General features: G+C 38.7%; 1 protein-coding gene across 1 annotated transcript; it reads left to right on the top strand.

The window, feature by feature from the left end:
* Nucleotides 1–21,261: 21,261 nt before the first annotated feature.
* On the top strand, nt 21,262–21,888 carry LOC111881971 (uncharacterized). Its single transcript, XM_023878348.1, has one exon. It carries the CDS (start codon nt 21,262–21,264, stop codon nt 21,886–21,888), a length of 627 nt encoding a protein of 208 aa, XP_023734116.1.
* The last annotated feature ends 2,451 nt before the right edge of the window (nt 21,889–24,339 follow it).

The following is a 24,339-nucleotide window of genomic DNA, read 5'->3' as shown; positions in this document are numbered from 1 at the left end:
CTATGCATGAAAGACTAGGAGGCGGCTCCTGGCACACAGTATGCTATTATGAAAGGTAGGAAGACCCGGGGGTTAGCCCTAGGCAATGTATGAAAGACCAGGAGGTGGCTCCTAGCGCATTGTATGCTATTATATGAAAGACCAGGAGGTGGCTTCTGGCACACTGTATGTTGTTTAGCTAAGTACAGTAGTATGTACGGTTGTCTTTGTGATACTTGCATAAAAGAGCAGGGGGTGGCCCTTGGCACTTGTCTGTAAGACCCAGGGAGTGGCCCCAGGCTTGACCAGGAAGACCACGTGCGGCCCGTGGCATAATGGCAAGACTATGCGTGGCACATAGCACCTTAGCAAGACTATGTTTGGCATATAGCACCTTAGCAAGAATATGGTTGGCGCATAGCACCTTACTTGATTATGGATATGTTGGCTTTGTATGGCATGTATGGATCAGTTGGTTTGTATGGTATGTGGTATCTGGGGAACTCACTAAGCTTCGTGCTTACTGTTTTCAGTTTTGGTTTCAGGTATCAAGTTTTCAGAGAAGGAACACGGGAGGGTTGCAGTGCACACACCATGACAAGTTAACCTGGGATGTTTTACTCTGATAATTAAACAAGTGTTTGGAAGTGAGACTATGATTTGTAATATAAACCCTTTTTGTAAGTTTGAACGACTTAACTATGAATTAGTAATGTTTTTAAAAGAAATTTTTGGACCGTATTTTTGGGGAGTTACAAGTTGGTATCAGAGCCTTAGTGTTAGGGATTCGGGCACACTCTCGGGTGTGCCTGAACTCAAATTGAGGAAGTGGTATAAAATTTTCAAAAGAAAGACCATAATGATAAAAGGATTTTTGAGGAAAGAAAAGGGTTTTAGAAAAAGCAAAAATGAACTTTGGAAAGAGAAAAGGGTGTGGTGCATGCAATCAGCAATGCTCAAGTAAGTACCCCAAATACCCATACAAGTTTATGTTGTGATTATCAGTTAGTAGAACAACATACTAGATTAGGACTAAGGATCTAGGGAGGATGCCTTATGTGCCTGTTATATGTGCTTTGAGCTGCATGATAGTGCTGGTTATACAATAGTAGGATAGCCTGTTTAGGTTATGCCTGAGTTTATGAGTTGTGTTGCATGCAAGTACAGATTCCTGATATGAGATTATGATTGCTTGAGTATGTTATGGTTAGATTTTCCCTTGTCTGAATGTTGCTTGCTTTGTGCATTGAGGGATTCTGAGTAATAGGAGTTAGCCATTAGGTGAATACGTCACGTCACATGTGATCAGGGTTGAATAATCTCAAAGTGCTAGATTTGGCCCTATAGTGCAGCTCTCGTTTGAGTCTAACCGTTGTAGGGACGAGTCTTTTACTCGAAGGATTATCTGAGCCTCGCCACATGTGATGGTATTCAGGTGATGGCTAATTGGCATCATAAGGAGGCCTTCAGCAGCTGAGGACTGGTTTGAGTTGAGTCAGAGGTTTTCCTAGGGTATGCCTAGGATGAGATAGTGCCGAGAGGTGTAATAGTAGAGAAAGGGACCTGGTGGAGTTGAAGCAGTTCTTAAGGACAGTACGGATAAATGTAGAAGGTAGTATGGGCCCGTACTACTGAAAGCAGAGGATCCGTACTCGATTCGAGAAAGGACAAGATGAGATCGGGAACCTTGGAGAGTGTGTTAGACCTCTCGGGAGTATGTATGATCCTGAAACTCACGCGTGTATTTTCAGCATGGCGACCACGCGACAAGGAGTAGGAGGGTCAGGATCCAGTTCAGGATCAGGTTCAGGCGCGGGATCCGAACAAGTTGACGATGGGTTGCGCGAGTTCATCGCATCTGAGATTACGAGAGGCATCCTTGAGGCGACCCCGGTCATTTTCAGGTCGATCAAGGAGGGGATCATTGAGCTGATGGAGGATCGCCTCCGAGCTTTCAGGAGTGACTTGGCGTTTTTCCAGGCTAGTATGCGCACGCCATCCTTCAAGGACTTCAGAGGGTGTGGTGCGCCGCATTTTCACGGGGTGAAGGACCCCATTGCTGCCAGAAGATGGATCACAGACAATGAGTCTGTATAGTTGACGAGCTTCTGCCCGGAGAGGTCGAAGGTCCGCTTTGCGGCAGGATGTTTGAGGGACCGAGCCAGAGATTGGTGGGAGTCAGTTAGTGACTCATTGGGAGCCTCGGGCGTTGAGGCTATGACCTGGTCAGACTTTGAGACCAGGTTTAGGGCGGAGTTTGCACCGGCAGTGGAGCTTCAGCAGTTGGCCAGAGAGTTCCTAGACATGAGACAGACGACACAGAGATTACCGCCGAGTTTCGGGAGAAGGCCTTATTAGTGCCTCAGTATGCAGGGGATGATGAGATGCAGAGGACCCGCTATCATGACATGTTGAGAGCGGATATTCGGGAGCATATCGGTTTCTCGGCATGACTGACCCTGGGCTCTATGATTGCCAGAGCTAGGGAAAGGGAGATTGATCTGGAGCACATTGCGAAGAGGAGGTCAGATCAGAGATACACTTTGGAGGGCCCCGGGAAGAGACCCAAGACTTCAGATCAGGTATTAGTAGGTCGGCAGGGCCGAATTCAGTGCAGCACGTGCGGGAAACCGCACGAGGGAGTGTGTCGTTCCAGGGGTTCCAGCTGCTACAAGTGTGGCAGTGATGGACACGTCAGTAGGGACTGCCCATAGGGGCAAGCCCATTATGTTTTCACTGCAATCAGGTGGGCCACAAGAGGACCGACTGCCCGAAGACGAGGGGAGGAGCAGGGAGTGCGTCTGCCCCGACGATTATGAGGATTACGGATGGGCGAGAGGGTAGGGCCTTGCAGTGACAGATGAGGGAGATCTGGATTACAACAGGGAATGTTGCAGGTACGTACCTATGGCTATTTTCACTTCTGTGTGAATTAGGGAAGTTCTTACCCCGGACATAGGGGATAGTATGAATGACTTGTATCCCTGCTTGTATTCGGATTGTATTTGGAATCGTTATGCCAATTGCATACCAGGAGCTATTAGTAGCTAGTGTAGGTCATCTTTCACTTCGGTTTCGAAGTGTCCAGTATCATCTCAGTTACGGCTGAAAACGGTTCAGGGAGTAAGCAGCCACCATCATCAGGGTTTGATGGTTCTAGTCTTGGCGTTTGGGATAGCTGTTGGAAGCACCAAAGGAAGTGGCTTATAACCGAGGAGTTTGCCCTGGGAAGTAGTTATTCGGACCATAAGGACATTAGTCGAAGCTTAGGGGATTTTCAGTACCAGGAATGCGGGAGGTGTTCATCTAGTATTCGGTAATCATACGGTATTTGGAGTAGGCTAGAGATGGATCGCTAGCAGTGATAGGGCGATGGTGGTTATCATGCCTATCATGTAAGGAAGGAAGGAATGGAAATCTTTGGGTTTTCGCATGTAGTAAAGACTTAGCTAAAGCTAAGTGGGGGAGAAACAATCAGGTTATGGGAGTAGAAGGGGTTTTGAAACTAGGATAAGTTTCGCTCTCCTGTCATGAAGAAAGATGGCCCAGGTGGCTGTATGAATGGAGGACAGTGTAAATTGGAAGTTGGGAAAACTTGCCAATTGTGAGACCTCATTCTCGAAATGCCTTGGTCGCAGATTACAGAGGAATCGGTTGGGAGTTCCATTTGGGACATGAGCCACTTGGGGGTACTAGATTGTGCTTGTATGATCGACTATGGGTTAGTCGCAGCATCCACTAGCAGCTAGTCGGTGTGGAAAGGTGTTGTCAGACTACCGGATGGCCGTAGCATTCACTAGTGGTCAGATAGTAAGAGAAGTGCAGTAATACTGCGGTGTGGTCCGTAGCAATCGTATGTGAGGATAGTTAGTAAGACTGCGGTGTGGCCCATAACATTAGATTAGTAAGACTGCGGTGTGGTCCATAGCAATTGTATGTGAGTATGGTTAGGCTACGGTGTGGCCCGTAGCACTGGTTTAGCAAGACTGCGGGGTGGCCCGTAGCTTTGGTTGGCTGACAGCGTAGAAGTGTTTTAAGACTACGGGGTGGCCCGTAGCATTCGTCGGTCCTTATCCGCTAGTGCGAATGTATCAGGTGCATGATTCAGTGGAAAGGTTTTCAGGTAGTAAGTTCATGACGGGGCAGCCCCCCCCCCCCCCGGATGTGAGCAGGCCACATTATGATTGGGTCTGGCAGACGGTAGGTCATTGGAGACCAAGAGTGGCACAAGACTGCGGGTAAGCCGTGACATTGATTAGTAGCTTGGTTCGTGGAGTGTGGGCGAGGGCCCGTATCTCCGAGGTAGCATGGGGGAAGCTGCTATTCCGGATAATGGTAGACCAGTTGGGACCAGGGCGGTCTCGGTTCATCCGGTAGGCGGATGGTAGTCAACAGGACTACAAGCAGGAATGACGGCAAGAGATTCGGTGTGAAAAGCCATGAGTTGATCGGATGATGCTAAGCTGCTCAACGCGGGATCGAATGATCTCAGAGTAAAGGATTTGGCTCGGTGACGCCGTTCTCGGCTGAGCCCGAAGCGTAGTAGAAAGGAATCTGCTACCCGAATGATTGTCTGAATTCTCACGATTGCGTGGAGCCTTCAGTATTAGAGCATTGTATGGGGATCATTCCGTGAGTACCAGTTTGACGGCCGGCACTGGGAGTGGCCAGGATTGTGGTTTTGGCAGAGGATTGGTCCTCGAAGGAAATTGGGAAGATTGTTGCTTGTGGAAAGTGCCTTAGAAAGGCCAGTGACAGTGTAGGGTGAAAGAGTAAACCCCTTGCGAATCAAGGGTAGGTATATCAGGAGTATTGCTATGATTACCGGTTGGATAAAGTGTTGTACTCGAAGGTTGCAAGTAACGGGTTATTCTGAAGATGGCATCTTCAAGGTTTGGATCGAAAGGGGGAGTGTGCACCTTATGGTAAGTGGCGACCAGATGGTAAGGTAGTTGGCCGTGACAGACTTCGAGGACGAAGTCTAGTTTAAGTGGGGGGTGTTGTAACACCCTGAATCAGAAAGACCAAGAAAGGAAAGGAAAAACCCTAAGTTATAGGGGTCAACTCGTCGAGTCCATGGGTGAACTCGGCGAGTTGGAGCGGGACCCGTGTCGGGGTTTAAGTGACCGACTCGGCAAGTCAGGTCTAGGTTGGAAAACCCTAATTTCCGGGCATAGTGCCCTATTTAAGCATCATTTCAGGCCTTCACCCCAGCCTCCATCACTCCCTCTACCTTCACTCGAAACCTTAAGCAGCCATTGAGTGTCATTGAGCTTCTCTTGCCATTTTTGAGTGATTTAAAGGTATAAGGAAGAAGGAAGACTTTGGGTGATTCAAGAAGTAGCAGTGGACTCTGTGTTGGTGTGTCATTTCAGATCCTAGAAAGGTATGAAGCTCATACATTGGCTGTTATTCACTTAGATCCCCTTTCCTAGTAAGATTTTGTCATTTTGGGCCATTTCCAAAGCCAATTCGTGTATTGTGCGTTTGTGAGCAAAGAGAACTTCGGATCTAGGGTTGTCTTGGCCTAGAAACCCATAAAGCAGCAGTCTTTGGTGGGTTGGTGAAGCATGCTTGTCACAAAACCAATCCCTAGAGTGTTTTAAGCCTATAGCATCTTGGTTTCACGTAAAGTTTGCAACTTTACGTGAAAGTTGGGCCTTAGAAGGATGGATCTACAGTTTGGAGCCCCTGTATGGTTCGAAAAGCCACTGTATGGATTAAGAGCTGAAGCTACTCGGCGAGTCACATGGGTGGACTCGGTGAGTTGGATGAAGTTGGGCAGGAACTCGACGAGTTGGAAGAACAACTCGGCGAGTCTCTTGAGGATTGCCTTGGACTCTACGAGTCTGTTCTTGGACTTGGCGAGTCAAGTCACGAAAAGCCAAACCCTTCGAGTTATGACTCGGATTAGTGAGTTGACTGGGGACTCAGTGAGTTGGACAGGAAAGGACATGGAAATCGGTGGACTCGGTGATTCATGGAAGGACTCGGCGCATATGAACTCGGCGAGTCAGCCGGCAGACTCGGCGAGTAGGGTTGACTTGGAAGGTTGACTTTGACTAGGACTTTGACTTTGACTGGAGTTGACTTAGTTTGACTTCTGGAGTTCAGTTTGGAACTAACTGTTATGTTGATACTAGTAGCTAGTGGAGCAGTGGTTTAGAGGGTTGTCGGTCAGCAGGCAGAGGATTATCAGCAAAGTTCAGCAGTGCGAGGTGAGTCTCCTCATTGTTTGTATCGGTCTAAGGCACCAATGTCGGCCCATTTAGTTTATGTACGATAGGAAGACCCGGGGGTTATCTGTCACACCCCGAAACCAAAGGCAGAAACGTTCCGGGGCAGAGGACGTCATGAATATCGCAACCAATGTACATAGTAAGCATAGTAAACACAAAACTTTACATTACATAGATTCATTTACATTGGCTGAAAAAAAAAGAGTTACATGTGTTATACATATATATATATATATATATATATATATATATATACATATATATATATATACATATATATACATATATATATATATATATATATATATATATATATATATATATATATATATGTATATCATATGAACAAAAGTAAAGACGTGTCTTCTACGCACTCCGTCTTTGCCAAAAGGATCGTTGGGTAGCTGTCTAATGTGGACCTGAGAATACAAGCAGTTTGAAAATCAGCATAAAGCTGGTGAGTTGATAAGAGGTTTATTTTTTGAAAATGTACAAGTTTCCTTTGGTTTTCTGAAAAAGTTTGTTATCCAAGAAAATCCCATATTTTCTTATAAGTATAGTTGAGTTATCCGTTTATTATACGATCCGGTTATGTACAGTTTGTTATCCCAGGAAAAACCCTTATTTTCCTTAAAAGTAAAGTTTAGTTATCCATTAGATACACGGTCTAGCTAAGAACAGTTCAGTTATCCCAGGAAAAACCCTTATTTTCCTAAAAGTAAAGTTTAGTTATTGAATCCAAATGTAATGTACCAGTATCTATCATACTTGTCGTATTAGTTAGGTATTCTGATATCCTAGTTGTCCTACACTCGAATGTATCCAAAGGCGTGCTTTCGTATTCGTATTCATATTCGTATTCGTATTCGTATTCGTATTCGTATTCGTATGCGTATTCGTATTCGTATTCGTATTAGTATTTGTATTCGTATTCGTATTCGTATTCGTATTGTATTCCTAACTGTACTTTCGTATTCTCTCTGTTTCTAACTGTACTTTTGTATTTGCTCTATTTCTAACTATACTTTTGTATTCGTATTCGTATTCGTATTTGTATTCGTATTCTATTATTATAAATCCTAACTGATGATTAGTATGAATTACTCATAAATTATGAAATATAACATAGATTATAACACTTTATCAAGAAATCTATGATTAGTTTGAAAGCTAACTCTGCAATTTTAATTATTGGTTAACACAATTTTTGATATTAAAAACATACATAATATAAACATTTGAACTGAAATAATAAGTTTGAGTACAATATTTCCTTGTACTTTTGCTTGTATTCCCCCTGAAAAAATTTGAAAAATACAGAAAAAGAGTAGGGGTATGAACTCATCGGACGAGGAATGTGTCTCCTAGGATGCTAAACGTCAGTTCGGGGCTTGCAAACGTACAATATTCCTATGTAATATGAAGAGATACTTAAAATGTATCAAATTAAGCCTTGATATACTAATTTAAAATGAATAAACGTTCCGTGGTGCGAAAACACTTCAATTCAAGTGTTTGGAATGACCCGGGTGGTATCTAAGGGTGTGTAGGGTCTAATTATGAAGTTTAGTCTTCAAGAATAAACCCTTATGGGAGTTTATGGTCCAATGGTCATATCCCCATGAGTTTATGGCCGTAAAATCATGGTTGGTGTGTTCTTGGATGCCAAATGGTCTTAGAATGCACACGGGAAGGTTCTAGGGTTGATCCCATGGCTTAGGAAGTGAACGGGACTTGAAATGACCTTGGATAAGGAGTTTACAGTTTATGAAGATGTTCTTCGGGAGTTTACTACCTTAAACACATGATTTTACAACCGTAAACTCATGTTTGTCCATAATTCATGGGTTTTAGTGGTTGTAGGTTAAGCATACAAAGTTCTAAGTCCAATTCCAAGCCATACAAGGTGTTAAAGGCGCTTTAACAACCTTTGGGGGTGTTTATGGTCTAAGGAGGGGTTTTTACGGTCCAAGAATATTCTTGTGCCGTAAACTCAAGTGTGAATCATTTGTGTGTGTTTTGGTGCATCTCATGAAGGAATATATGGTTCTATGCACTCATGGAAGCTCATGGAAGCCTTTGGAGGTGTTTAAGGGCAATTTAACACCTTAAAAAGGTGTTTATGGTCCATGAATGAGGGTTTATGGTCCAAGAATGTTCTTGGGCTGTAAACTCATGTCCATACCTCAATTGGTGAGATTTTGGGGTCCTAAGCTCATGCATGCAAGTTTCTAAGCCATAACTAAGCACTAGAAGTGATTTGGAAGTGTTTTTGGGCTTCAAAACCCTCTTTACGGGTGTTCACAGTTTTGGAAGTGTTCTTAAACCATAAACACATGTTCTTGAGTGTTTTGGGTGATTCAAACATAGATTTTCATGATAAGAAAGCTTAATAACAAGCAAGGATATATTACTTACCAAATTGAAGCTTGAAAGGGGGTTTTTGGATCAAACTCGAGTTTTTAGAGAGAGAGTAGTGAGAGAAAGTGTTTTAAGAGAGAGAAAAAGCTTCAAAACGATGTCACTCAATCCCTTATATAGGGGTTGAGTTTATGGCCCAGAGAAATTCTACCCGATACCGACGTTAAACGGAGCTTTTGGTCGTACCCGATTAATTTCCCGTAACTCAACGTGGTCGTAACTAATAATTTTCTAAATAATAATTTGGGATGTTTTCATGAGTTTCTAACGTGTTTGGATACCAATTAATTCATAATAGAAGTCTCAAAAATAATGACTTAATTTAAAAGCTTAAACGGAAACAATTCGAAAGAGATGAATTTTTAATGACGGAACAAACTTCGGGTTGTCATATTATCCCCCCTTTAGAGGGAATTTCATCCCGGAATTCAAACTTTAAATACGACTCAAGGATATGGAAAGAGATACGGATACTTCTGTTTCATCGGATCTTCACGCTCCCAAGTGAATTCAGATCCTTCACTTATCGGGATACGGTTTTGTTTCGTACGTTTAAATCTCTCGATCTATGATTTCGATTGGTTCTACCATGAGGTTCAGGCTTTCGTTGATTTCGGTCTCATCAAGGGATACTAGGGTTTCATAGGGTAGGCACTTCTTATGGATAGAGACGTGGAATACCGGATGAATGTTGCTATGTTCTGAGGGTAGTCGGAGTTTGTAGGCTACGGGATCGATCCTAATGAGGATTTCGAATGGTCCTATGTTCCTCGGGTTAAGTTTTATGCATTTCAAAATGTATCGGTTACTAGTTGAGGACTATGTTTATGAAGATGTTCGAATGAATAGCTAACAGCTTATCTTTCAGTACTAGAATTGAAAAGGATTGCAAGCATAAGGGTTGTCGAAGAGGAATATACATGTGGCAAAGGTGGGATCGGCGGCTGCCTCGCCTTGTCCTATAGCTAGGACTCTTCCAATGTTGCCAGTTGTTGCTGTCTTGGGGCAGTTTCTCTTATAAAGCCCGACTTCGCCGCAACCGTAGTAGGCCTGACTGATACCTGCTCCGGAGACTTGATTGGTTGGTGTTCTGCAACTTCACGCAAGGTGACCCTCTTGCCCACAATTTTTGCAAAATTTCACACGACAGGAACCAGGGATGCGTTGGTGGTAACTGCATCGGTTACACCACAGGAGAATACCGGCATATCCGGTGATAGGTGCTTGGGATGAGGAACCGACGACAGAAACAACAGCAGGAGTAGTGGCTGCGTGGACTGACACTATCTGCTGTTTTTTCGAGAACTCCTGTGAAGGCTGACTTTTCTCCTTCATCTCCCAAAATTTTCTTTTCTCACCACTTCTCTCTGTCGGCTCAGGAGTGGTGGCTGCTTCCTCTATGTCCTTATTATGGTCAATCAGGATTTGCGCAAAGCATTTGGCGCTGTCATAGGTGTCTGGCTTCGCAGCCAAGACATTTCCTTTGGTTGGCTGGGTCAACCCCCAGATGAATCTCTCAATCTTCTTACTCTTCGGGGTAACCATCCCCGGACAAAGAAGCGCCAAATCGTCAAACCTTGAAGTGTAAGTGGCGATATCGGAACCTTTCATCTTCAGGTTCCAGAGCTCATGCTCCAGCTTCTGTATTTCGCCCCGAGGGAAGTACTCCGCAAATAGAAGTTCCTTCATGACTTCCCAACCCATAGCATTGGCTACATGTAGGGTTAGAGATTTGACTCGGCCGTTCCACCAAGTCAGAGCTTTATCGGTGAACGTGCAGGCGGCGAATTTCACCTTTTCGGATTCTGAACATGCACAGATCTCGAAGATAGATTCAATTTTCTCTAACCACCGAGTTAGGGCAATGACACCTCCTGTGCCATCGAAGAATGTGGGTTTCGCATTCATAAAGTCCTTATAGGAACACTCCTTCCGGTGTCCCTGGCTACCTTCCTGGATTTGGGGCTCGGGACCACCTCCTTGGCCACCTAAGACACTAAGGTTCATTTGCGATAGGGTAGCAGCCACAGCAGCATTGATAGCTGCTTGAAATATGACAGGATCAAATTGAGGAGGAGGTGGTGGTGGAGGAGGATTGTTGTTCTTTGAGTTGGGTCTTTTCCTTGGAGGCATCTTGATCTAAAATAGCCAGGAAGAGAGGATCATGGAACATGGGATATCTCATTAAGACAGTTAAAGTATTCAATAAGCGATAAGCAAGAAAGAGTTATCAAAGCAACTAAACTATCGCTAAAGGGATGATTAAGGAGCAACGCTAGAACGAGAACTTCTATAATGGATTTGGCTCGAGAAATACTCCCATAGTATTTCATGATTCGCTGTGACGAAGGATCGTTGTCTGGGTATTGGGTAAGTTTTAGGCATGTCACATACCGCAGTCACTCCCAAGCACATGTTGGTCGTGTCTCGAATGAATATAGTTGGCATTGCTATATTGATCCTAGACACAACTACATAACTGCCCAGGTTTAACCGTACCGTACAACACCTATTTACTTATGTTTTTTTCTACTTGTAGTTACAGATTTCGCCGGTTAGGTATACTTGTATACTTTCGAAAATACTTATATTTTAAGGTATCCTTTTTAGTTCAGAGCACTTAGGCCCCTTAGTGTTTATAGTCTTATACCATGTAAGGTTTGGTATACTAGTTCACTATAAACAAGGGCTCTGATACCAATCTGTCACACCCCAAAACCAAAGGCGGAAATGTGCCGGGGCGGAGGATGTCATGAATATCGCAACCAATGTACATAGTAAGCATAGTAAAGACAAAACTTTACATTACATAGATTCATTTACATTGTCTGAAAACAAAGAGTTACATGTGTTATATATATATATATATATATATATATATATATATATATATATATATATATATATATATATCATATGAACAAAAGTAAAGACGTGTCTTCTACGCACTCCGTCTTCGCCAAAAGGATCGTTGGGTACCTGTCTAATGTGGACCAGAGAATACAAGCAGTTTGAAAATCAGCATAAAGCTAGTGAGTTCATCAGAGGTTTGTTTTCTGAAAATGTACAAGTTTCCTTTGGTTTTCCGAAAAAGTTTGTTATCCAAGAAAATCCCATATTTTCTTATAAGTATAGTTGAGTTATCCGTTTATTATACGATCTGGTTATGTACAGTTTGTTATCCCAGGAAAAACCCTTATTTTCCTTAAAAGTAAAGTTTAGTTATCCATTAGTTACACGGTCTAGTTAAGAACAGTTCAGTTATCCCAGGAAAAACCCTTATTTTCCTAAAAGTAAAGTTTAGTTATTGAATCCACATGTAATGTACAATTATCTATCATACTTGTCGTATTAGTTAGGTATTCTGATATCCTAGTTGTCCTACACTCGAATGTATCCAAAGGCGTGCTTTCGTATTCGTATTCGTATTCGTACTTGTATTTGTATTCGTATTCGTATTCTATTCCTAACTGTACTTTCATATTCGATCGGTTTCTAACTGTACTTTCGTATTCGCTTTGTTTCTAACTATACTTTCGTATTTGTATTCGTATTGGTATTCGTATTCGTATTCGTATTCGTATTCGTATTCATATTCGTATTCGTATTCTATTAGTATTAATCCTAATTGATGGTTAGTATGAATTACTCGTAAATTATGAAATATAACATAGATTATAACACTTTATCAAGAAATCTATGATTAGTCTGAAAGCTAACTCTACAATTTTAATTATTGGTTAACACAGTTTTCGATATTAAAAACATACAGAATATAAACATTTGAACTAAAATAATAAGTTTGAGTACAAGATTTCCTTGAACTTTTTCTTGTATTCCCCCCTGAAAAGATTTGAAAAACACGGAAAAAGAGTAGTGGTATGAACTCACCGGACGAGGAATGTGTCGGCTAGGATGCTAAACGTCAGTTCGGGGCTTGCAAACACAGAAGATTCCTATGTAATATGAAGAGATACATAAAATATATCTAATTAAGCCTTGATATACTACTTTAAAATGAATAAACATTCTGAGGTGCGAAAACACTTCAATTCAAGTGTTTGGAGTGACCCGGGTGGCATCTTAGGGTGTGTAGGCCTAATTATGGAGTTTACTCTTCAAGAATAAGCCCTTAAGGGAGTTTACGGTCCAATGATCATATCCCCATGATTTTACGGCCGTAAACTCATGGTTGGTTTGTTCTTGGATGCTAAATGGTCTTACAATGCACACAGGAAGATTCTAGGGTTGACTCCATGGCTTAGGAAGTGAACGGGACTTGAAATGACATTGGATAAGAGTTTACGGTTTATGAAGATGTTCTTGGGGAGTTTACTACCTTAAACACATGATTTTACAACTGTAAACTCATGTTTGTCCATGATTCATGGGTTTTAGTGGTTGTAGGTTAAGCTTACAAAGTTCTAAGTCCAATTCCAAGCCATACAAGGTGTTAAAGGCACTTTAACACCCTTTGGGGGTGTTTATGGTCTAAGGAGGGGTGTGTACGGTCCAAGAATGTTCTTGGGCAGTAAAATCAAGTGTGAATCATTTGTGTGTGTTTTGGTGCATCTCATGAAGGAATATAAGGTTCTATGCACTCATGGAAGCTCATGGAAGCCTTTGGAGGTGTTTAAGGGCAATTTAACACTTTAAAAAGGTTTTTATGGTCCATGAATGAGGGTTTACGGTCCAAGAATGTTCTTGGGCCGTAAAATCATGTCCATACCTCAATTGGTGAGATTTTGGGGTCCTAAGCTCATGCATGCAAGTTTCTAAGCCATAATTAAGCACTAGAAATGATTTGGAAGGGTTTTGGGGCTTCAAAACCCTCTTTAGGGGTGTTCACGGTTTTGGAAGGGTTCTTAAACCTTAAACACATGTTCTTGAGTGTTTTGGGTGATTCGAACATAGATTTGCATGATAAGAAAGCTTAATAACAAGCTAGGATAGATTACTTACCAAATTGAAGCTTGAAAGGGGGTTTTTGGATCAAACTCAAGTTTTTAGAGAGAGAGACTAGTGAGAGAAACTGTTTTGAGGGAGAGAAAAAGCTTCAAAATGATGTCACTCAATCCCTTGTATAGGGGTTGAGTTTATGGCCCGGAAAATTCTACCCGATACCGACGTTAAACGGAGCTTTTGGTCGTACCCGATTAATTTGCCGTAACTCAATGTGGTCGTAACTAATAATTTTCTAAATAATAATTTGGAATGTTTTCATGAGTTTCTAACGTGTTTGGATACCAATTAATTCATAATAGAAGTCTAAAAAATAATGACTTAATTTAAAAGCTTAAACGGAAACAATTCGAAAATTATGAATTTTCAATGACGGAACGGGTTACGATGACGGAACGAACTTCGGGTTGTCACATTATCCCCCCGTTACATGGTTGGTGACAGTGAAATGATATGATCCTTCTTACAATCCCGATATATATGCCCTCTCTCCGCGTACTTGTAACAGTTGAACTTGTCATAAGAAAATACGTGAGTTCCCCTACACTTGCCACACACCTCATAATTTGCATGACTTCCCTAGTTGTGTCCCCACAACCAGATCTCCCCCAACAACCATCCCATTAACAACACCTCCCACAGACTACAAAGCTATGGTTTGCTCCTCGAGCCTGGTAATAACCCTGCCAATGATCCGATCTATGACATCAGTCAATTTTTCTTGCAGCGTCTCAAAAACCTCAATGACAATCACCTCTTGCATTTGATCAATAGACAACACTGGTCTATCCTGGCCACTAGCTCTTGATCCTGATTTGGATCCCACCTCCAATATTCTCGTCATCACCATACTGAACATAACAAGGGAGATATCAAATAACACACATATCATAACAGGGGAACCAATTCCCACCAAATCCCTAGGGGTTGTGACTTCCTTGTTACATTTATGGGTCCTGTGCTTTCAGTAGTACGTGACTATACTGCCTTCCACACCTACACATATTTGTCTTAAGGATCATCACAACAACCCTAACAATATATCCTAGCATACACACATAAAAAATCCTCACATCCTAGAAGAAGACTACACATATCGAGATTGGCTGATTGACCCCACACAATTCATCCTACCACTAACCGCCATACGAACAACCATTGGTTCTAGATAACTATTGCATGAGTACAATCAAATGCCGCATAGCTCAAATGATCTTAGACTAAAAGATTCAATTATACAATGGTTGGACTCAGACAAGAGCTATGCAACATGAGCAAATCCCTTATCCTAAGATCATTTAACCAATGTAGCTTGTCACTTAGTGTATTTACTAAATAGTCAGTTCACACGCGAAAGAGTCATACAACAATCAATCAAGTACTCTAACATATATATAAGGTAATCATATCATGCAATTCCTGAAGATCCCAATCCTGCTACAAGCATGCTATTCTAACATATCATAACATAATCTCAATTAACTGTGTGGTAATTCGTGGTTTACTTACTGTTTACGACTGATCGTTCACACTCATCCTCGTGGGTTATTTTAAAAACCATTTGAAAATCATGTTTACAATATTTTCTTTAGTTTCAGACTGGATTTACACGAGTGTTCCTCCAATTCACTCAAACCAAGGCTTTGTAACATCCATATAATTCATGAAAAATTTTAAACTTTTAATACCAATCCATAAACCATCATTGTTTACAAAATTGTATTCAAAGCATGTTTAATATCAGAGTTTTCCTAAAATCATAAAACAAAACACGAGGTGCACGATCACGCCTTCGCCTTCCCCAGATTCTCTGAGGTACCTAAAACATAACCTAAAACTGTAAGCCCAAAGCTTAGTGAGTTCCCCCAAAATACCAACACATAGCAAAAGCACATATACAATAAAAGCATACTATGGGTCCAATCAACCACCGAGTTGGAATACCCAGATCCTCAACTATTGGGTTGGAATGCCAACACAATACGGGTCCAATTAACCATCAGGTTGGAATACCCTAATCCCTCATTCATCGGGTTAGAATGGCAACATAGTATGGGTCCAATCATCCTTGGGATCGAATATCGTAGGCCCTCATCCATCAGGTTGGAAATCCCCGGCTTGTTGGCTTACACACAAAGTAGTGAAGCCTCAGGCACCGACCAAACATGTGCATATATATTAGATAGGCATACAAATAACCATCCAATAAACAAACAGACAAATCATACAGATCACTAAGCATAGCATCATCCTATCTACCAGGATCCAGATCTAACAAATCACTACATCACACAATCATATGATAAACCAAGATAACAATCCAAAGGGCCAACCTTGGTGCCTTCGAACCGTAAGTACAAAGAGGAAAACTTACCTCGCAGATTGAACATAACTGATGAGGACCAACTCCGAATGTCAGCTCCAACCAACAACTATTCATCAAATAGAGACCAATCCTTATATACCAGTCAAAATACCTCAATTACCCCTTTAGGTGAAACTTGGTCAAACTCAAAAGTCAAATTCAACATTCCATGTTGAATACAACACGTCGTGTTAACTAAGAAGCACGTCGTGTTCCTCCTGCATCCAAACGGTCGGGAAAACCTAACCAACACGTCGTGTTGACTTGCAAGCACGTCGTATTCACCCTAGTTCCAACAAGTTAATAAATTCAGCTGCCTTTTTGACTCCAAGAGCTCCAAAGCTCTGATCTTGCCCAAAATGTGATTAGTAAGGATAAAGTTTCCAACTTTATCCATTGGGACAACCAGAAAAGGCCCAAAAACCTATATCACAAGCTTGAAAAAGCAAGGGCTTAACCAAAATACCATTAATCCTTAAGATCTAAAGTCCATCCTTTTTAGAAGTGATTCTAACACCTAAACCATCCCAAAGGTTGGTGCTTTTTAGACATACATGTCCAATGTATTTGTTGAAAAATGTGGATTTATGACCAAGTCTCTATGCATGGCATCAAAACTTAATTATAGACTAGATCCACAACACTACTAGGTCACCTTGACATGGAGGTTCATAAAGTTGCAAATTTTATGAGATCCAACCATCCCAAAGATAAAGATCAAGAAGCAAAAAGGACAAAACTCAAGATCTATCAACTTTGAATGATAAAAGTAGGGTCTTGGACACTTACAAAGGTACAAAAGAGTGCCAAACGAAAGAATGGGGCTTGCTTGTTGGATATTTGCATCCCTCTTCCACCTTTTTCCTTATTTAGCTCCAAAAACACCAAACTAGCTTAAAAATGGGAGGGAAAGATGATTAAGGTTTCTTTCAGGACTTGTGGGTTGGTGGGGGATGAGGGTGGACAAACCCTAGCCTCCACATTCTTTTTAATAGGGAGAAAACCCTGGACGATTAGGGTTTCATTCCAGCCATCAACATGTCATGTTCCAAGAGGAAACACATCGTGTTGTCCTTAATGAAATTTGTGCTTCCTCATATCAGGACATGCCGTGTTGGTTTCTCTAACATGCCATGTCAAATCCTAAAAAGGTGATTCATTCCCAAAATTGTTCCTCAAAATTCTGGGTGGTACAGTACACATACACATGGTGAATTTTTTCATGCATTGTGTCCATATTGAAATCAAGTGAAAGGCATAAGAAAATTGCGAAAACTTTTTAGAAAATTCACATTGTGAGTCTTTGATACTTTAAGATTCATCGAAGATTCAAAATGTGAAGCTTTGCATTTCATACCAAAACAGGTCAAGGCTCGCCATTTTATGTACACTGTGTATGGTGAATCTTTTCATGTATTGTGTCCATAGTGAAAACAAGTGAAAGGGGTAAGAAAATTGCAAAAAATGTTTTAGAAAATCACATTGTGAATCTTGGAGTCTGTGAGATACATTGAAGATTCACAATGTGAATCTTTGCATTTCATACCAAAGCAGGTCAAAGCTTAACATATGATGTACACATACACATGGTGAATCTTTTCATCTAGTGTGGCCATAGGGAAATCAAGTGAAAGGAAAATGAAAATTTCAAAAACTTTTTAGAAAATTTATGTTGTGAATCTTTGTGGCTGTGAGACATATTGAAGATTCACAATGTAAATCTTTACATTTCATACCAAAACTGGTCAAGGCTTACCATGTGATGTACATATACACATGGTGAATCTTTTCATGTATTGTGTTTATAGTGAAATCAAGTGAAAGGGATAATCAAAATGCCAAACTTTTTAGAAAATTCACATTGTAAATCTTTGAGACTGTGAGATACATCGAAGATAGACTATGTGATTTTTTTCATTTCAAACCATAATAGGTCAAGGTTCAACAAGTGAATTCCAATAAGTATGTAGTATATGATTAGATAAATTAGTCTTTTTATCTCAATGTGAATGTTCTAACTTGTTTTTTTTATATTGGGTTTCGTCAATTTTTTCACTTGTAGTTGAAGCTTGAACATCTTTCACATTTCTTTTCAATTTCATTCTTGTCTTATTATTCTTTTTTTTTTTCATTCTTGTTTTCTTCATTTCTTGTTTTTGATTAACAAAGTAAGTTAAACATGAGTTTTATGATTTGAAAGTTATGATTCATATATATAATTCACAACGTGAATCAGTATTACATACCACTCTAACATAACATTTATTCACATTGTAAATTACATTGTTAATCAAAACATTACCAATGCAACTCTTTATAAATTCACAACGTGAATCAGAATGAGAGATAAGATCAATCGAGCACAAGTGCACAATGTGAATTTACATACGACGAAAGAAACAAATGTAAATCATAAAGCACAACGTGAATTCACAATATGAATCAATGTTATGTTAAATTGATTTGTAATCTTGATTCACTTTGTGAATTGTCAAAAAAATGGTATACTCACAAACATTGAATTTTTAGAAATTCACAATGTGAAATAAACTTTTCAATTTAATAAATAAACTCAGAATCAAGTTATATTTACAAAGTTTTAGGAAAACTACCATTTTTAATTTAGATATTCAGGATTTTTGTATCGATTTGAAGAAATTTAAATCGTTAGGTTTTCAGTATTTATACAAATTATCAAATTATGGTTTCGATATAATGAATAAACTCAGAAACTAGTTAGATTCACAAAGTTTTAGAAAATTACGGTTTGTAATTTAGATATTCATGATTTCTATTTCAATTTTAAAAAATTTAAATCATTAGTTTTTTGACGTTTATATATATTCACAAAAGTTTATCATCCAAGGGTTTCAAATTAGTGTTAAACGGTTTTATTAATAAAATCATATTCACAGATTCATCGTATACATAATGTAACCGATAATTTAGATTTTAGGTTTAAAATTTATAAATCGGAAAATTTCATGTTTAAAATGAATTAAACGATATAGTCGAAATGGAATACCAGTCAAATATACCTTCTAGATTCATTTTTACGAACTTTACAACAACATTCACGGTTGAGATGGATTGAATCACCATCGACGATGCGTTGAAATCGATGTTCGTCGGTGAAGTAAAATATCACTTTTAGTGAGAGGGTAAAATCGACTTCATTAAGTTGATATTGTTGAACAGAGACGACATTAATTCACCGCGACCATTTATTAGTTTTAGATTTACGAAAATAGCCCCTTAAATTTTGTGTTTCGTTATAATCAGTTGTACAATATTTTTTTTCACACTTTTATAGCTCAAATCTAATGATTATTATTTATTCGATCCAATCGTCTTAATAGGTTCCTTGGTTCCTTAACCGATATTGATAATCTATTGAATGTTACCCTCTCTCTCTCTCTCTCTCTCTCTCTCTTTATATATATATATATATATATATATATATATATATATATATATATATATATATATTTATATATAATAATAATAATAATAATAATAATAATAATAATAAAATAGGACATCCAAACTTTTTTACGTTATGTAGCTACCCACTTTGCCCCCTTGAACGCCTCATGCATGTGAAATAGGGATGTCGAACGGGTAAATTTTTCGGGTTTCGGGTAGAACAGGTCGGGTAGAACGAGTATTTCCATAAGAAAATAATACCCGATACCCGACCTATATTATAATTCGGGTATTCGGGTTTTAGGTCGGGTCGGGTAATTATCGGGTATACCCGAAATTTGCTTAAATGACACTTATATATATATATATATATATATATATATATATATATATATATATATATATATATAGGTTGGTTTAATAAAGAATTTGGTAGACTCCATACAATTAACAAGTAGATATATAATAACAATACAAATCCTTATAATATGTTATTTACTTTTTTAATTCCATTTCAAATTTTGATTAAAAAAAACCATGAATATGATTAGCATGGAATAATAGGTCTAAACATAACAAAAAAGAGTCTAAATAATTAAAGGTCTAAACACAACGAAAAAAGTCTAAACACAATCCAACTAAATAATAAATGTCTAAAGAAGGAAACCGAAGCGTGATCAGATGGAGGAGTCGATGAGGGTTATGGGTAAACTGAGAAACTGAGAACTGCGATATCGTGCGATAGTGAAAAACTAAGAATTATGATGACGGTTCAGGACTTCAGCTTCATCACCGTATTCCCTTTGCAAGTTTGCATCGACTGTTGAGTTGTCGTTCATAAGAAGGAAACAAAGAGTTTTGTTTTATTTGAAGTGTGCGTACGTGACTGCATTGTATATTTGGTATTATTTAAAAAAACAAATTCGGGTATTCGGGTATACCCGAAAATGAATATTCATACCCAAAACCCGACCTATATTATTATCGGGTTAACCTATTACCCGAATGTTCATACCCGTTACTCGTTCTACCCGGCCCATTCTACCCGAATTCGGAACAGATCGGGTGGGTAGAACGGGTTTCGGGTTTTTTCGAGAGGCCTAATGTGAAATACAACAATAATATAGTTGTAGTTTTTAGAGGGAAGCGATGAATACCCTAATTTGAGTGAAGAGTTAAGGAATAAAATAGACCTAGATGGAAACAGAAACGTACAGGTTGCAGATTGATGTTGAGTAGTTATGACCGAAGAGAAGTGGGAACCGATTATAATTTGATGAAGAGGATCTGCGTTGAAATAAACCCGTAAAGGATGGATAAATCGAAGGGTAAGAAAGAAGACGTCCTGAGAAAGAAGAGTGTGTGAGGTGATCAATGAGAGTTGATATTCTTTTTAAATTTTAACAAAACTATAATTATCTAATAAATAAATTTTAAAATGCCATTACTTAGTAAATAATTTCTACAAGTTAGTAGCAAACATGGCAAATAAGGTGTCTAACAAGGAGTTACTAATAAGGAGGACATGAGTTCTATCACAACCATATATTAACATGCCATTCTAAAAAAAAAGTAAATAATTTCTCAAATTATAATCTTTTGGTAAAAAAAAACTTTTGGTACAAAAAAATCCTCAAAACCTTGTTTTTTGAACGCTAAAAAATAAGAAGAGCCGATTTGTTTGACACACTATCACTCAATTTATTATTATTATTTTTTTATTCTGGATTTTTAGAACAAATTACAAATGCAAAATGTAAGCCTTTACAACACAGCCTAGCATTAGAACCAACCCATCATCCTCTATATATACACACATCCATTCGAAAAACCCTATCAAACAAAAACCACACATATCTTACAATTAAAATGGATCAAATCACTTATTCCTTCACTTCATCTTTGTCTTCTTCCTCATACCAACACCAGCATCCACGAAAAGCAATGAAACCCAGCCAACCATCATACCATAACTCTATCCATTCAGTCCGTAAGCCCCTACAAAAGCACATGATGAAGCAATTCATCGCACCGTTGCCCCCCACCCCACCCACAATTTACAACGTTGATTCGTCAAATTTCAAAGAGGTTGTTCGTGTGCTCACCAGCGAGCCTGAATTTCAATACCCTTCTGCACGCCGCCTTAAAGACAGTGCTCCACCACCTCTTATCCTCTCTACAATACCAAAACCGTCTTTGTTTCACTTATTTCCTAAACAAACTCCCTCCACTGCACCGTCATCGGAAGGTGGTAGCATGGTGAGCCCACTACCGACCTTCATGTTGTCGCCGAATATTTCCAACCTGTTGAAAGAAACCTTGAATACAACTAGGTATACTTCAAAGTCAGGTTTGATGGACTATTTTTCGTCCAAACCAGGGGAATATAATCCATCTGAGGATGCAGTTATGAGTCCGTTGGGATTCAATATGTCACCAACTTCACTTTCGTGGTGTTCTTCTGTCTTCTCATCCGAGGGATCCTTTCCGTCTTGAATCAAAGCCCATGGTTGTCTTGTATTTTATTATATAAAACTAATATATCTTCTTTAAATTTTAAATGATTGGTGTATGTTCATAGGATGTTTGTGCGTAGGTATTATAATTTTTTTTAATATGATTCATGATTATACTAATGTAAATTGTATGTAGTTACGTGTAAAATATTATTTAACACATTAAACAAGTGGTAAAACTTATGTTATTCGACGTTATAATAAGAGCAAATCTTGAAAAATTATTTTAATCTTCTATTTCAAGATTAATATTGTTTTTCCTATTTGTAATAGATTGATTAGTAATCATTTATTAATTGTAGCTGGTTGATTATTTCATCCTCTTGTATTTATCTTCACTAACGAGAAAGAAAAGATAAACTTTTAAGGGACCTTATAATTTTTTTTATTTCGTATCAAAGTAGAAGCAAGCTCCTCTAGATTGGTACAGTACACTGTCAACTTTCCTTGAAGAATCCGACTTGAAATGAGGTTCCATTGATCCTACCCTTTTCCGTAAAATCTATAATAACAAGTTGCTAGTTGTTCAAATATATGATGATATTATATTCGGATCTCCTGATGATTCTCTAAGTACCAACTTTGAAGATCCTATGATGAGCAAGTTCCACATAAGTATGATCAGAGAGTGATCTATGTTTTTTTGTCTTCAAGTTAAACAATCTTCATAATTCATCAACCAGGAACAATATGTTCGAAACCATTTAAGTCGCATTTCTATTGATAAATCGAAAACTGCAAAAATCCCTATAGCCTACAGCTACAAACTAGATGCCGATCTTGATGACAAAATCCCTCATATACCTTACGGGCCGGTAATTCGGACATTATGTGTTCAACATGTGTATGTGCCTCGTATCAAGCAAACTCAATTGATTCCAATATGATAGTAGTAAAAAGAAGTTTCAAATACCTTAAAGACACACCTTCCCTTGGACTCTGGTACATTGCTAAGTATGACTTTTAGTTATGTGCTTTCCTGACTCCGACTAGGGAGGATGTAAGTTGTACATGAAGAGTACATGTGGTAAATGTCAATTTCTTGGTGCTAGACTTGTTAGTTAGACAACAAAGCAACAATCTTGCGTTTCTACTTCAACCACCAAAGCATAATACATTGCCACTAATTGTTGCTACCAAGTTTTATGGATGCAAACACAACGACATGATTAAGGAATCAAAGTTTTCTACATTCCCATCTGTTGTCATTCTTCTAGTGTCATTGTCATATCTCACAACCATCTACACTACTTCATGACCAAGCATATCGATATCATTTCATCAAAGATAATATCCAAAAAGGTTATGTTGATTTGCGACTTTGTTCACATGGATGGACAAGTCACCGATGTCTTTAGCAAATCCCTTGATGAAACAAAGTTCTAATATTTCTAGGCCAACTAATTATGTTGAATCGAGATGACATCAACCCTTTAAACCTAACTTTGGTTGTGTCTATAATTTCTTCTCACCATAATTCCATGTTCAAAAGAAAACTTTAACAAAAAATATGTTTTTCTTTCTCTTTTTTTTTTTTCAAAATTTCTCTTTTTTAAATAAAAAAATAATAATAATCTAAAAAAATACTCAAAAACATTTACATACTTCTAAAAAAAAAAAAAAAAAAAAAAAACAAACAAACAAAGAGGATAATCATGTATGGCCACCTTCTTGAAAAGCGACATGGTAGCCTTTTGGATAGTATTTGGCAAGGAATGACTTTTGTTGAACAAGTATATGTTATGAGCCTTTATAAAATAAAACCTCATGATTAATAGCTTCTCAAATGGGGTGAAGATTGTAATTTCATAATTTTTATTGTGTATATACTTTTATCCCTTTGAACATATTTCACCAGTGAAGATTTTAATTATTAGGGATATAAGTTTAGGAGATTTATATAAAAACAAAAACCCATATGAGATTTTGTTCCTCTTCTTCAGACACTCATGTGGAATTTATTTCATGTGTTCTTAGATGTCTAATTTTTCTTATAGATGTTATGCACTTATAGAGTATTACTTCATGTCATCTTCGTTTAGATTTTGAAATGATTAGGGAGGATACATTTGGTTCTTTACATATTAGCCAATTTGTCTTATGCCACCTACCCTACCTGAAGCTTACCCCCAACATAATAAAGACATGTGATCTCATGATCAATAAACTAAAACACCATATCAGTCTTACCTTCTTGGATAACAAACCGACCCCATGAAGAAATCAATCTTGATAATATTACTATTTATGGTAACATCATTTTAGGTTACAAGCAAGAATATATTTATACAATATTTGACAAGAGAGAGATAATAAAGATCTAGTTTGTTATTTACCTAGTCATTAATAAATTAATAAAAACTTATTAACCTCTAGGGTTTAAATTGTAAGATTTGAAATTCGAATGCTTAAATGATAATTACTTAGTTAC

This window comes from Lactuca sativa, chromosome 4, assembly GCF_002870075.4.
Source record: "Lactuca sativa cultivar Salinas chromosome 4, Lsat_Salinas_v11, whole genome shotgun sequence".
Lineage (NCBI taxonomy): Eukaryota > Viridiplantae > Streptophyta > Magnoliopsida > Asterales > Asteraceae > Lactuca > Lactuca sativa.
Note: the sequence above shows the minus strand (reverse complement) of the source record. Positions and strands in the feature narration are given on the sequence as shown.

Excerpts from the sequence above, each read along its gene's own strand:
- LOC111881971 (XM_023878348.1), top strand. The coding sequence starts at position 21,262 with ATGGATCAAATCACTTATTCCTTCACTTCATCTTTGTCTTCTTCCTCA.